The sequence below is a fragment of the Nestor notabilis genome, unplaced genomic scaffold (assembly GCF_000696875.1).
Source record: "Nestor notabilis isolate BGI_N333 unplaced genomic scaffold, ASM69687v1 scaffold17540, whole genome shotgun sequence".
NCBI lineage: Eukaryota > Metazoa > Chordata > Aves > Psittaciformes > Psittacidae > Nestor > Nestor notabilis.
Window position 1 is genome coordinate 54259 of NW_009910848.1, and position 11877 is coordinate 66135.

The 11877-nt window shown below is 39.5% G+C and overlaps 1 protein-coding gene across 1 annotated transcript in view; it reads right to left on the minus strand.

The window, feature by feature from the left end:
- TMEM241 (transmembrane protein 241) overlaps positions 1 to 11869 on the minus strand; it is a gene marked incomplete at both ends in the record, with an annotated part of 65002 nt that extends 53133 nt beyond the window's left edge. Inside the window, 4 exons of the mRNA XM_010011913.1 lie at positions 2593 to 2674; positions 7063 to 7140; positions 9617 to 9663; positions 11852 to 11869. Of these exons, the coding sequence (XP_010010215.1) occupies positions 2593 to 2674; positions 7063 to 7140; positions 9617 to 9663; positions 11852 to 11869 (225 nt within the window). The remainder of the gene's footprint in view (positions 1 to 2592; positions 2675 to 7062; positions 7141 to 9616; positions 9664 to 11851) is intronic.
- Positions 11870 to 11877: the final 8 nt, after the last annotated feature.

Here is an 11877-nt window from a genome sequence, read left to right on the forward strand (position 1 = left end):
TCCTCTAAATCAGATCCATGGTCTCTGAAACAGTTGAAACAAGCAATTCTCTGCTCCGATGAGATAATCTAAAGACTAAGGCAGTTTTAGGAAGCAGTATTTCCCCACTTGTGTACAGTATTTAAATTAAATGAGTAGAGAATGAGTTAATTTCTCAGTGATGTTCATGCCTTTTCAGGTGGTATAAGCAGCAAATACCTCTTAAATTTGGCTTTGCATCCAGAAATCTGTATTTTCTGGATTTTTCCTTTCTTTCCATAAAGCCAGATCAGTACCAGTAATTAAACATTTTAAGTCACAATGACAACTGGGGTGTATCCATAAACACAACAGTTGCACCAAGATAACTTCTAACACCTCTAAATTAGCAAGGAATGGAAATCACACAAACACAGCTGGCATGAAGTTGTCAGCCCCAGCTTCACTGGTTCTGAAAACCAATTCCCAACCCTGTTGCTGGATGACTAAAAACATAAACCCAGAAGTATCTAACATGAGCATCCTAAGCCTGATACAATAATAGGAAATACAAGAAATAACTATACCCAAGGAAAGCTGACAGCAGAATTTACATTCTTCCTTTTGCGAAGCCAATTTGTTGGGTTTTATTTTCCTCTCCCCTGCTTTTGGCTCTTCCAAATGTGTTTTGGAGCCAACAATGGCTCCAGTTTGCCTAGCCCAGTTAACCTTCTCCATATGCCTGTTGCCTTTGATGTGAGTATTTCTTAAATTTGTGAGTGGGCTTAATGCTTACAGAAAGAAAGGTTTACTGGTTGGGCAGGCAGGGAGAATAAAGTCAGTACAAACCTCCCGTCACAGCTCGGCTTACTTTTGTTAGTGCATCACAGTCCGGAGCTAAGCACTCCTCTGCCAGTTCCAGCCCTGAACTCCTGTGCAGGGGAGACTGCCAGCACCTCTACAGGGAGGCACAAACAGAGATTAAGATTGTAGCCCTGCCAGTATACAGGAATGTTTGAAGGTGGGCCTCCATGGTTCCATCAAAAAAGTACACGTAATTTCTGCTTTAGCAATAAACCCACTTAATTCAGATATGCTGCTGAGGTGGGCCAATTTAGGTGCAAAACTGGGAGAGTCCATATTCCTTCTCACTGTCACAAAACTGCTGTACATAAAGTTACTGTAATTAAAGCCTCTCTGCAGGACTGAATTTAGCCCCAGTACAAGGCATTAACTATGGCCTAAATCTACTTATGCTTTCGTCTTTCCTCCTAAAACGGCCACAGAATTAGGCCTCTAAATCCCTACTCATGTACAACAAAAAGCCATTCAGAAATGCAAAATGCTCCTTAAAAAAGGATTGGGATATAACCTCCTTAAGAAAGGTTTGGGATCTAAGTCAAAACCATTCACAGCCCCTCTGCCACTCCAGGGCATCTCACTCTTGAACGACCAGAGCAGGGACAGGAGGGAAACAGGTAACTTAAGGGATGACTAGGAAGTAAGAAGAAATAGCAGAGAGGAAGTGACTCATCCCTCCTCCACCTCCCAGGTGAGCAGGCAGAAAAGATGCTGCTGCTAAGGCTTTATTGCTGTTTCCAGGCAGGGTTCTTCTTAAGAATCTTTGCTCAGTTTATACCAGAGAAGCGCAATGGAACTTGCTTTGACAAGGAACCAAGAGGAAGTAAATGCAATCACCCTGAGGCAGAGCTAATCTGGAGGCATGGAGCTTCTGAGCATATGCCTGTGATTTCTGAAGATCACTTGGGTCCAAGATGAGGCCTCCAAACTTGCTTGTGAGGACAGAGACCTGTCCTTTTCTGCCCTATCTCTCCACTGGGAAGTTCAAGGGATCACTACAAACAAAATGTTGGCAAAAATTCCCTTTTGATCCTCCTTGGGGTTTAGGAGCTGCCAAGAGCAAGCTGGCTCTGGAATTAGATTAAGATGCATTGACAGAATGCAGAAGGGAACTAGTGCAGAATCTGGCCTTGCAGACTGCATAACAGCACTAAAACATGGCTGGTTTTCAAAAATGCATGTCATCATTTTTTTTCCCCACAAAAGACTATATAATTTAAGTAAAAAGCATTCAACTTTAATGAAAGCAGATTTGATATCCACTAAACATTTAGTAGGTTACTGTGATTCAAATGGATCATAAAACTGATTCATCTAACCCTTCCCATAATACATTTTGAACTTTTAATTTATTTTTTCAAATCCTGTAAAGCATCAAAATCACTGAAGTGGTCTTTGTCTTTCTGAAAGGATTTCCTCCAGATCCCACAGCCCCATTCCCCCTTTTGTAAAGTTACAGCTAGTAACTTCTTCAGCTTCTTCCCTACTTGCACAATTCAGATCAGTGGCTGATCTACTCTGCAAAACACCAAGTACTCTCGAGAGATGCTGAGTGCTTTGAACTGTCACAGAGGAGGTTTTTGATACTGCTCTGCACTTGGTAGGATGGGATCACTGCTCTAGCACCATTAACAGCGTATGTGTTACTTAAACCCCTTTCCGCTTCTTTCCCCCCAGCCCAGGAACAGCGTTAAAAACCTTGTATAAAGGGAATGTTCTTTGCTCATAAATTAGAAGTAATAAAGAACTGACTTCTACTTGTGTGTTTCTTACCAATCTAGACAGTGCCCTAGAACCAGCATAAATAATGCCCACAAAAAGTACTGAAGCAGGAAGCCACGACAGGATTTCAGACCTGTGGAAACAATTAAAATCTCATTACTTCACACATTATGTTTACATAAAGTCAGCAACAGTTGCTTGCAAGGAATATACTAATACATACATATGTACATAAATTTCAAAGATGCACATACTAAATTCATCATCTGATTGTTCAGTATTCCTCCCACTTACTAAAGGATCCTGAGAGAGAAATGAATCACTTCATCTAACACCGGATAGGAACTATTTGCAGATATATTTTCTTTTACTCTTTCTCTGGCTTCTCTCCCTGTGAAATTGTTTGTTTCATAGCAATTATTCCTACTGGTTTTAAGCGACAGAAATTTCAACTAATTTCCTTGATGTGCTGTAAAAGGAAGAAGAACTGACAAATGAAGGGATAAAATGGTGCACTTGCACAGACAGCACACATTTTCACTATATAGAAATACACTTGCCCACCCACACATTCATTTCTCAGCCAGATTTAAAAAGAGATTCTTCCTAAAGATCAGGTTGTCTCTGTGGGAGCATATCTCTTGAGATTTCCTAATGATACTCCTGCAAGTAAGCCAAACTCCTAGAGGCAGTTTGACAATGAATGGAGGGATGAAGTCATCACATTGATCTGATTATTATTGTTATCTTTTTTATCCATAGTTACTGCAGCAGGGCCAGCTTTCAGTTCTGAGAAGGAGCTTCAGAATTTGCACTTCTCCTTTTTTGATCTTGATACTTAAGGGGAAAAAGGGATCAGGTAGGTGGTAAATTTCAGACAGAATAATGTAAGATTTTGAGCAACGGAGGAAAGGAGTAGCAGTGATCTAAAGGCCTCATCTAAAGGCTTCCCAGGACTGAAGACACTGCTACCTCTATTCATTCTTCCCAAGCTTTAAACTAAAGTCAAGAAAACATTAGAGAATAATACTGGTTCTCAAAATGAAACCAAACTGCTTTGTAATTCCTTAATTTGGATTACACTTCCAACTAGTATAAGACTTAAAATGTAACTATAGGTGCTGCTGCACTACCGCACTTCATGAATGCAAGAAAAACAGACCACTAAATAATGAAAACAGAACAGTCTGGATGACGATAAAACATGCCCAAAAATTAATGTTAACACAGAAAAGGAAAAAACTAAATACCACATTTCCTTTTTCTTTTTAATAAATAATTTTCTAAGATACTTGATCAAAAAGCCAGGGTCACAAAAATAGAGTAATCTTTAGATACTTTCAGTGGCATAAATATTTGTTCTGGGTTTTTTTTGGGTAGCCACCATAATTTTTTATAAAAACACTGTTCCTTTTAAGGTTATTGACTTCAACTGGAATTTCACCAAAACCAGGATCTAAAACTGTCATACCTCATTACCAGCAAGTTCAGATCAGACACCAACAGAATACTCACACCTTATTGGAACTTCCACAAATGGAAGAAGAAGGGCTGGGAAGATGAAAGGAATACATGCTGAAAGCCAAATTTTCATTTAGAACATAAAAATATCACTCTTTCATGTTCCCAACCACTAAATTCTAGGAATCCCAAATACGTCTTCATCTCCAATGCAATATTGTGAAGTGTCATGGAAAAGGATTTCAGATGCTTTTTCCATGATGTAAGGGTAGAATTTTATGCTGCCAACTGGGAATTTAAGGACTGAAAAAGAATGCATGGATGTTTGATGTAGTGTGTCAGCACCAACAATCTGTCTTTGTATGTAAACCAATTAGTATCTTCTTATGTTGGCAATACAGCAATGTACATGCAAAACAAAAAAGCTCAGTAACATAGAAGAACTTACAAGCTGTGGTTGTAGGGTTAGAGTCAAAGGCCACTAAAGTCAGTGGATAGGGTCCCCTAAACCACACTTTAGAGACATGGTTCAAGCAAGGCTCTGAGCTGCTGCTTAGCTGTGGGGAAAATCCAGCACTACAAGAAATGCCAAACAGAACATAGGACTAAAGTGCCTTACAAGGATTAGGGCAGCAGATTGTGGCACTGGAAGCATTATGCAGATGCTACATATATTCCTCTAAGCTCCACAGAGCCTTTGTTTTGGACACAAGTTTTGCAGACAGTCATTATTCAGCCTTTAGAAGCAACAATGATGGTGACAGAGTCCCTTACAGCTGGGACGACCAGGGGAAATCAGATGAAAAACAGGATATCCACAAGACCTAAGAGAAATTACTCTAAGTAGTATGTTTTAATTTGGTTTTTATCGTGAAGCTGGTATTCCAGGCTTTAGACAAAGGGTGATGATCTTTAGGTAGTAAAATAATTCTGCTGAGACACTGAGATAACCTAAACTGGCTCAAAAAGCATATGAGATCAGTCCACATGACAGAAATACTCAGACTTTGTGGAAATAAATAAATGGGTGACAGTTTCTTATTTGAAGAGTGACAAGACTGGGGACCAGATATCATTAAGTATACTACACATAAAAAACTCCACAAAAACGCAAATGAACAGATAGATTCAGAGACCAATATTCAGTAAGGGGAGTGGGTGGGTGTGGTGGAAACATTATTATCCCAGTGGTAGTACTAAGAAAAATCACCTTTGGAAGGGAAAGGAGTTGAGAAGAAGTCATAAACAGAAGCTTTGACACATTATGTTTGCTTGTTTGTTGGACATTTTATTGTTTAGTTGATTTTTAGGGGGTTTGGTTGTTGGGTTTTGGTGGTTGTTTTTTTTCTTTTTAAACTGCAGATATATGCTACAAGTCCAGTTCAGCAAAACATTAAAGCATGATCCTAATTCTTCTAAATAAAGACACGTTTAAACTCATTATTAAGTAGTTGGCTGAATTATAGCCAAAACATGTCAATTAATTCTGGTAATTTCATTCACTCTGTTCTAGAACAGGAATTCTGTATTGGCTAAACTAGTGAAGAGGTTTCTCAAGAGGTATTTTAATCACTTTTCCTACAGTGTGCTGACATCTAGTGGCCTGAAGTCTCCATTGTCAAAACACGAACTAATTCTTCACAAAAACTTTTCTTAGATAAAAACACCCTCCTCAAAGGCAAGAAATTTTTCTTTTACAGTATTTTCTTCAACGTCTTCCAAGTTTCGAAAAAAATAAAATATTTTTTTCAATCTAAAAAAAGAGATTCAACTTCTAACTTCTTTAATTTCATAGTTTAAAGCAAAAATAGTCATGAAAAGTTGAACTAGAAAGGACATTATTGATGGCCATATTCTTTTAGACTGTTCTATTGAAGGCAAAATCTGCATAAACAATATACATTTGATAGCAATATGTAGCTCAATAACTGTCACTAAAGCAAGAGTTGGACCCTAATCTTGACTCTATTGATATCACTAGCAGCTTTTACACCAATATCCTCATTTTATCTGCATCGAAGGTAAAAGATAAGAAGTAAGATTCTGTTTGTATTTACAACTTCACTTAAGTTTCAGTGGTGATGTAGTCACTTGCATGAACATGAAAACGGAATATAGCCTGGTTCTTCTGAAATACATGTAGATTTCATCACAAAATAGGAGATTGAGTTTTGCAAGCCAACTGTCTGAATCCCAAACAGAAAACTCATCAGTTGATAACACAGAATTACTGAAAAAAGTTACATTAGAAGGGAACCCTGGCAGTTGTCTAGTCCAATCCCCACCCCAGCTTCAGAGGCAAGTCACATTACTCAGGTCATTGTCCAGTAAAGTTTCTAATATCTCCAGAGATGGAGATTCAACAATTGCTGTGGGCATACATCTCCTAAATTCTACCATTTTTGCAGAATGAAAAAGATCACCACATTCTGTACTGCAGAAGGGATCCACCTGAGCAGAGTACAGTATGCTGGACAACTCTTCTGAGTTGCCGTCACAGTTCAAGCAGATGATCTTTGTCTCTAAAGCACTTTTTAATTTGGAGATTGATTATTATATCAGTCCTGTACTGCAACACAGCTGCTCTTGCTGTGTGGTCATAAATGCTAGAGTTAGGCAAGGGTGAATTATTCCCATTTATGGGGGACAGCTCTTAGAGAAAAAGGCAGACCATTTAAGGACTTCACTGCACTGAGGTTTTTGGGGAAGGGTGTGCTCTTAACCAACGTTACCAAGGTTTCTCTTAGAGTACCATAAATAATCCAGGGAAGAGATGTGGACAGACGGTTGGATAAGTTATGTTTGTAGTTTTCAGTAATGGCTATGCTTTTTTCACTGTCTTACCAAAGTTAAATTGAATCCACTTTACAGTAGTAATCAGTTGAGGTGCATGTCATTGAACATTCATTGGACTAAAACACAAGATCTCTCCTACATCTGTGAAGCAGAACACACACCCCTACTTTTTAGCAAGTTAGTAACTTCCACAACCAACTTAACTATGTCATAAGCCAGCTACAGAAAATAAGTATGTATCAGACACTGAAAACCCCACAGTACCTTGAACACAAGTTTATCTCCACCCAGCCCAGCTTCCAGGAGACATGAAGCAGAAGTCCACCCACTAATGTCTGCCACCTGAAATAAAAACAAAACAGCACCTCTGAATTGTCTGCTCTTTTTACCCGCATAGAGCATGACCTTAGAATTTCTCACAGCACACCCATGACTCATTACTTGCTGTTTCTCTAGGTTACCAAGGATGCCACTATTCCCCTTTGAATCTTCCATTTTTGCGGGCCTTCATTTCCTCCAAATTTTATAATACTCAGGTGCTTCCACCTCCCATTTCAAATGTTTTGTAAATTACAATCTACCACAATTACCTTAGTCATGTTACTGAATTTACCATTTATCTTCCCACACAAGGTTTACAATAATAATAGGGATGTTAGAGCCATGATCTTGATCTGAAGATGTGTGACAAGAGATTACTATCTTTTATACACAAACTATAATTGTTAGAACAAATAAACTATTTCAGGATTCAAAGAGTCACTTCAACTGAAGCAATAAGCCCCAAGAATGACATGTGCAGTCCTAGTAGTTTCAAACATTAGCTCTGTGACTTCCCATGAGCTTAGATTACAAAATCCCTCAAACTCACACTGCTTTCCCTCCACACACACATCTTGTGTAGCAAGCACCAAGTCAAGTGTCATCAACAATAACATCATTATGCTGCATGAGCCTCTGATTCAGAACCTCTAGAGAAAACTTTACACCTAGATAACCTTGCATGCAAACCTCAAATACTTATCCTACCATAAAGGTATTCCTTAGTCTATTATGGAAATTTTTGAGGCCTTAGAAATGCTTGCAGATAACTTAAAATGAGTAGTGATGCACACCGATTATTTTTTAAATCTTTAAAGTAAGTTATTAGCTTGTTTCTTCCTTAAACCAGTGGTTTTCAGAGAGGTGTTTCATGCCTTTTAGGTGAAAATCCTTCAACATCTAGCATAGTTCAAACACAGATACTGTATTACAGTATAAAATCACATCAATATCTGTGATAGGTGTAGAAGTGCGTTTATTTATTATTCCCATTCATTGCAATGTGTTTAAGCAATTATTCAAAATCTCACACATAATGCAAATAAACAAACATTCACTCTATGCCATATTACATACAGTTGGGCAGTGTCAGAGAAGAGTGAGCTCATTGTCCACATAGGTATGATGAATATTCAATGCTCCTATCACAGCTCACTTCACCTTTTTTTAGATGAGGAGCATGCGAGAGCTTAAAAGCCAGGTATCCTTGATGTTTGCTGCAGGCTTGACCATGTTCTAATCCAAGCCAGTGATGAACTCCCAACAACTTTACTGTGAAGAATTTCCTCTTGTCTCAGGTTTTAAAGACAGAAGTTGAAGCTAGTGATAGTTCCAGATGCATAGCACCATGCAACACACTCTTATTTCACATAGGGAACAAAACCAGTGGCAATAAACAATAATAGCATGAACTGAGAATAACATTCTTTTCCTCCTTTGTTCATCTGTCATAGCTCTAAATGAAAGTGCAGTTGAGACAATTACTAAGGAAAGGTCACTTTTAAAAACCAGAACTTACGGAAAAATATTAAGATGCCAAGAAGCATTTCCAAATAACAGAAAAAGGGAATAACTGTGGCAACACAGATACCATAAAGAAGTTGCTTGCCACTGAAATATGCTTTCTTACATGTTGATTTACAACATGTGCATTTTACACTCATTTCTCAAAACCCTCTCCCCATATGATAAAAGCCTTGTCCAGGAGACAGTCTCTGTGTGGGTGTGTCAAAGCATTCACTGACACACAGCTTTATATTTAATAGAGCTGAATACATGCAAAGAAAATGGAGATTCCTCCGGCAATAATTCCTAGAGCTGACTGCAGTCCTGAGGTTGCAAGCCAGACAAAAATATAAGCCATGCTAAGCATCAGTAAAGGAAGTAAAGATATCCGGTGTCTGTAGATTTTTACCATTATCTCAAAAGAACAAATGGGGGAAGTCTTAACTCTTAAGAGGCCAGACTTCCACTAAACATCTCACAAATTATTAACAGCACCGATGAATACTTGACAAAACGCTACATTTCTCACTATAATCATTAAGATATGACAGTGACTTGTGATGCAGTTACAACAAAGGCTAAGCATGAAAATAAGCAACATGGTATTTGTGTATGCCTAAATACGGGTTTAAGGCTGGTTTTCATTAACAAGATGAAAGAACACACCACAACTGCGCATAATCCATGAGTGCCATTTCCAAAGATGACAGGCTGTAATATAATTGCTACTTTTCTATGCTGAAGCATAAGACTTTCAGAAAAACGGGAAACAAGAGAGTCTATATATCTTAATTACATCACTGTTGTGGTGTTTAAAAATTAACCAGGACACATTAATGAATGCTTTACTAAAGCTTCATGAAGTATGTTCTCTAGACAGCAAAAGACAGTAATGACAAGGGGTAATAAAGTTAGCTTCAGCATGGAACAGCAAGATGTTTACTGATTAAAGTAATTTTTCAAACAACTGTATTCTTAAAACAATACTTACCCTTGAAAAAGGGTAGGGTAGGTAAATTGCAGGACAGACAGGACATACTGGAAAACAAATACCAAATTAATGGACATCAAACACCTACAGCTTATAACATTAACAATCACACGAGCAACAGAACACAAACAGTTTCTACTAAAATAAAAAAACAAAACAATGATTTCTCTTCCAATGCCAGAACTGCTGGATGCTGCCCCAGTCACTACCAGTGGAAGGTAGTATACACCAAAGCACATGGGGTATAGAGTAGACACACTGAACAACAGAGAGAAGACTACCTTCTGAAATGCTCTTTCTGAGTGCACTCCATGCATCACACTGAATGGGAAAAGGATTAACAGGAACAAAAAGACACAAGCACTTGTCAACTAAAATCATATCGTACCACAGAGGCAACCTTTGGCAGAATCAGTCTTAAAATAATTGTCTCCTTACTGACACTCTGTTCACACGCTATTTGTGTAAAATATTAAGCAGTCCATAAAGCCCTTTGGAGATGTGATACATGGGAGTAAAGAAGCAAAACCTCTGTGTTACTGCTTTAGCACGTTTTGTCAGGGTCTGTGCATATGGGTTCTAGTGTCTTTTCCCACTACTTATGTATATATGCAAATATGAGGCAGAAATAAATATGCCTTTCAATATGTGTATCAGGATCTAACAACTTCCTATAATGAAGGATATAAATACTATTTCTGCAAAGGAGAAGAATGACTGAAGCTTCTTCAGAGGAACGGAAAGGTACCGGCCATCCCTTCCAGGAGCCAGCAGAAGCTGTCAACAGTGAAAGGAGAAGCTGAAAGGTTTCAACAGAGAAGAAACTGTGCTGAGCACCTTGCAAGATCCAGCTTTTAGGTGTGGAGAGTGTCACTAAAAAGATGGCATCAATATATCTTGTTTCACAACAAGGCATATTGCACATACACTTGGCAGAACTGCCACCTGGGTTTTAAATCAGGACAATAAACCTGCATATGTTTGTACTCGCTCTTGTGATTACGTACCACCTGCAACAACGTCTATATTCTGGTTATTTTTATCTTTATTACCTCCATCCAGGGTTGAAAATGGAGGCCCTATGTCAAAGTCCTTCCAATTTCCTCTCAAGTGTAATCAAACCTTTTCCAATGTACGATGTGATGTGGCAGCTTTTCTAGCCCCTCTCTGTTCAACTAATCACTGCTCCTCGCTGTCTGTCAGATCAAAGTGTATTATCTCTCCCTACAAACTCTGCTTCCCATCTGGGCTTCAGCCTACCTCTTAATGGCAAGCCCTCAACAGCAAGCGTATCTTGGAACAGAGACCAGTGGCCAATGCTCATAAGAGATTCCATTTTCACCTCCGAAATGCTGCTTTTCTCTAACTCTCCCTCAGAAAATCCATACCCTGTTTGCTTCAAAAACATCTTTTCTTTCAGAAATCTGCACCAGAAACACAGACACACTCTCCGATAAATAGGACAGCAAGGAGTGGTTACTTTATCTCCTCCTTCCAGAGCAGAAAAAACTACTTTGGGCTATGTTTAAACTATGCAACGTTATCCATAATGTGGCCATCATCAGCCTACTTCTCCTTCTACTTACGACATTTCAGCAATACCAATGGGCAATTAAGTTGCACAGTGGCAAAGAGACTTCTCGTCCTTAATTTGCAGATTAATTAAACTGTCAAAGGGTCTGCGGAAGTTAACATTTGTTTCACTGCTGCTATAACAATTTGAGCATATCACATTTTTCCCTTGGACACTTAGTATTGTTGTTACAACAGTTAATAGATCTCTTGGGGAATCACTGTGCTTTCAGTGGTTGCAGTAACTATATTCAGCCTCATCAGTGCTTTCAAAGCAGCGTAATTTCTGGCTCTAAAACTAACATTTAATTCGTTTGAATACCATGACGTTACCCCTTTACTCTCCTAAAATATGCCATTTCTCAGCTTGGAGTGCACGCTGGGGTGCGCCCGGGGGCTGAGGTGCCGGGGGGAAGGTCTCACTCGGGGGTAGCCCTCCTCCGCCTGCTCTCCCTGAGGAAGGCAGGGCAAGAAGAGGGCACAATCCCTCCTTCTTCTCCTCCTCCTGATGTGTCCTAGCGCTGCCCTCGCTCCCTCGGGCGCAGCCCCCAACTCCCACTACAGGGGACCGACTGCCCAGCGCCCCGCATTCCCTCCGCCTCGCCCTGCCCTGGCCCCTCCGAGGCTGGGGGGGAAAGGGGGCGGCTCCCCGCCCGCCCTCACCTTGTTGGTGAAGCAGGACGCCAGGT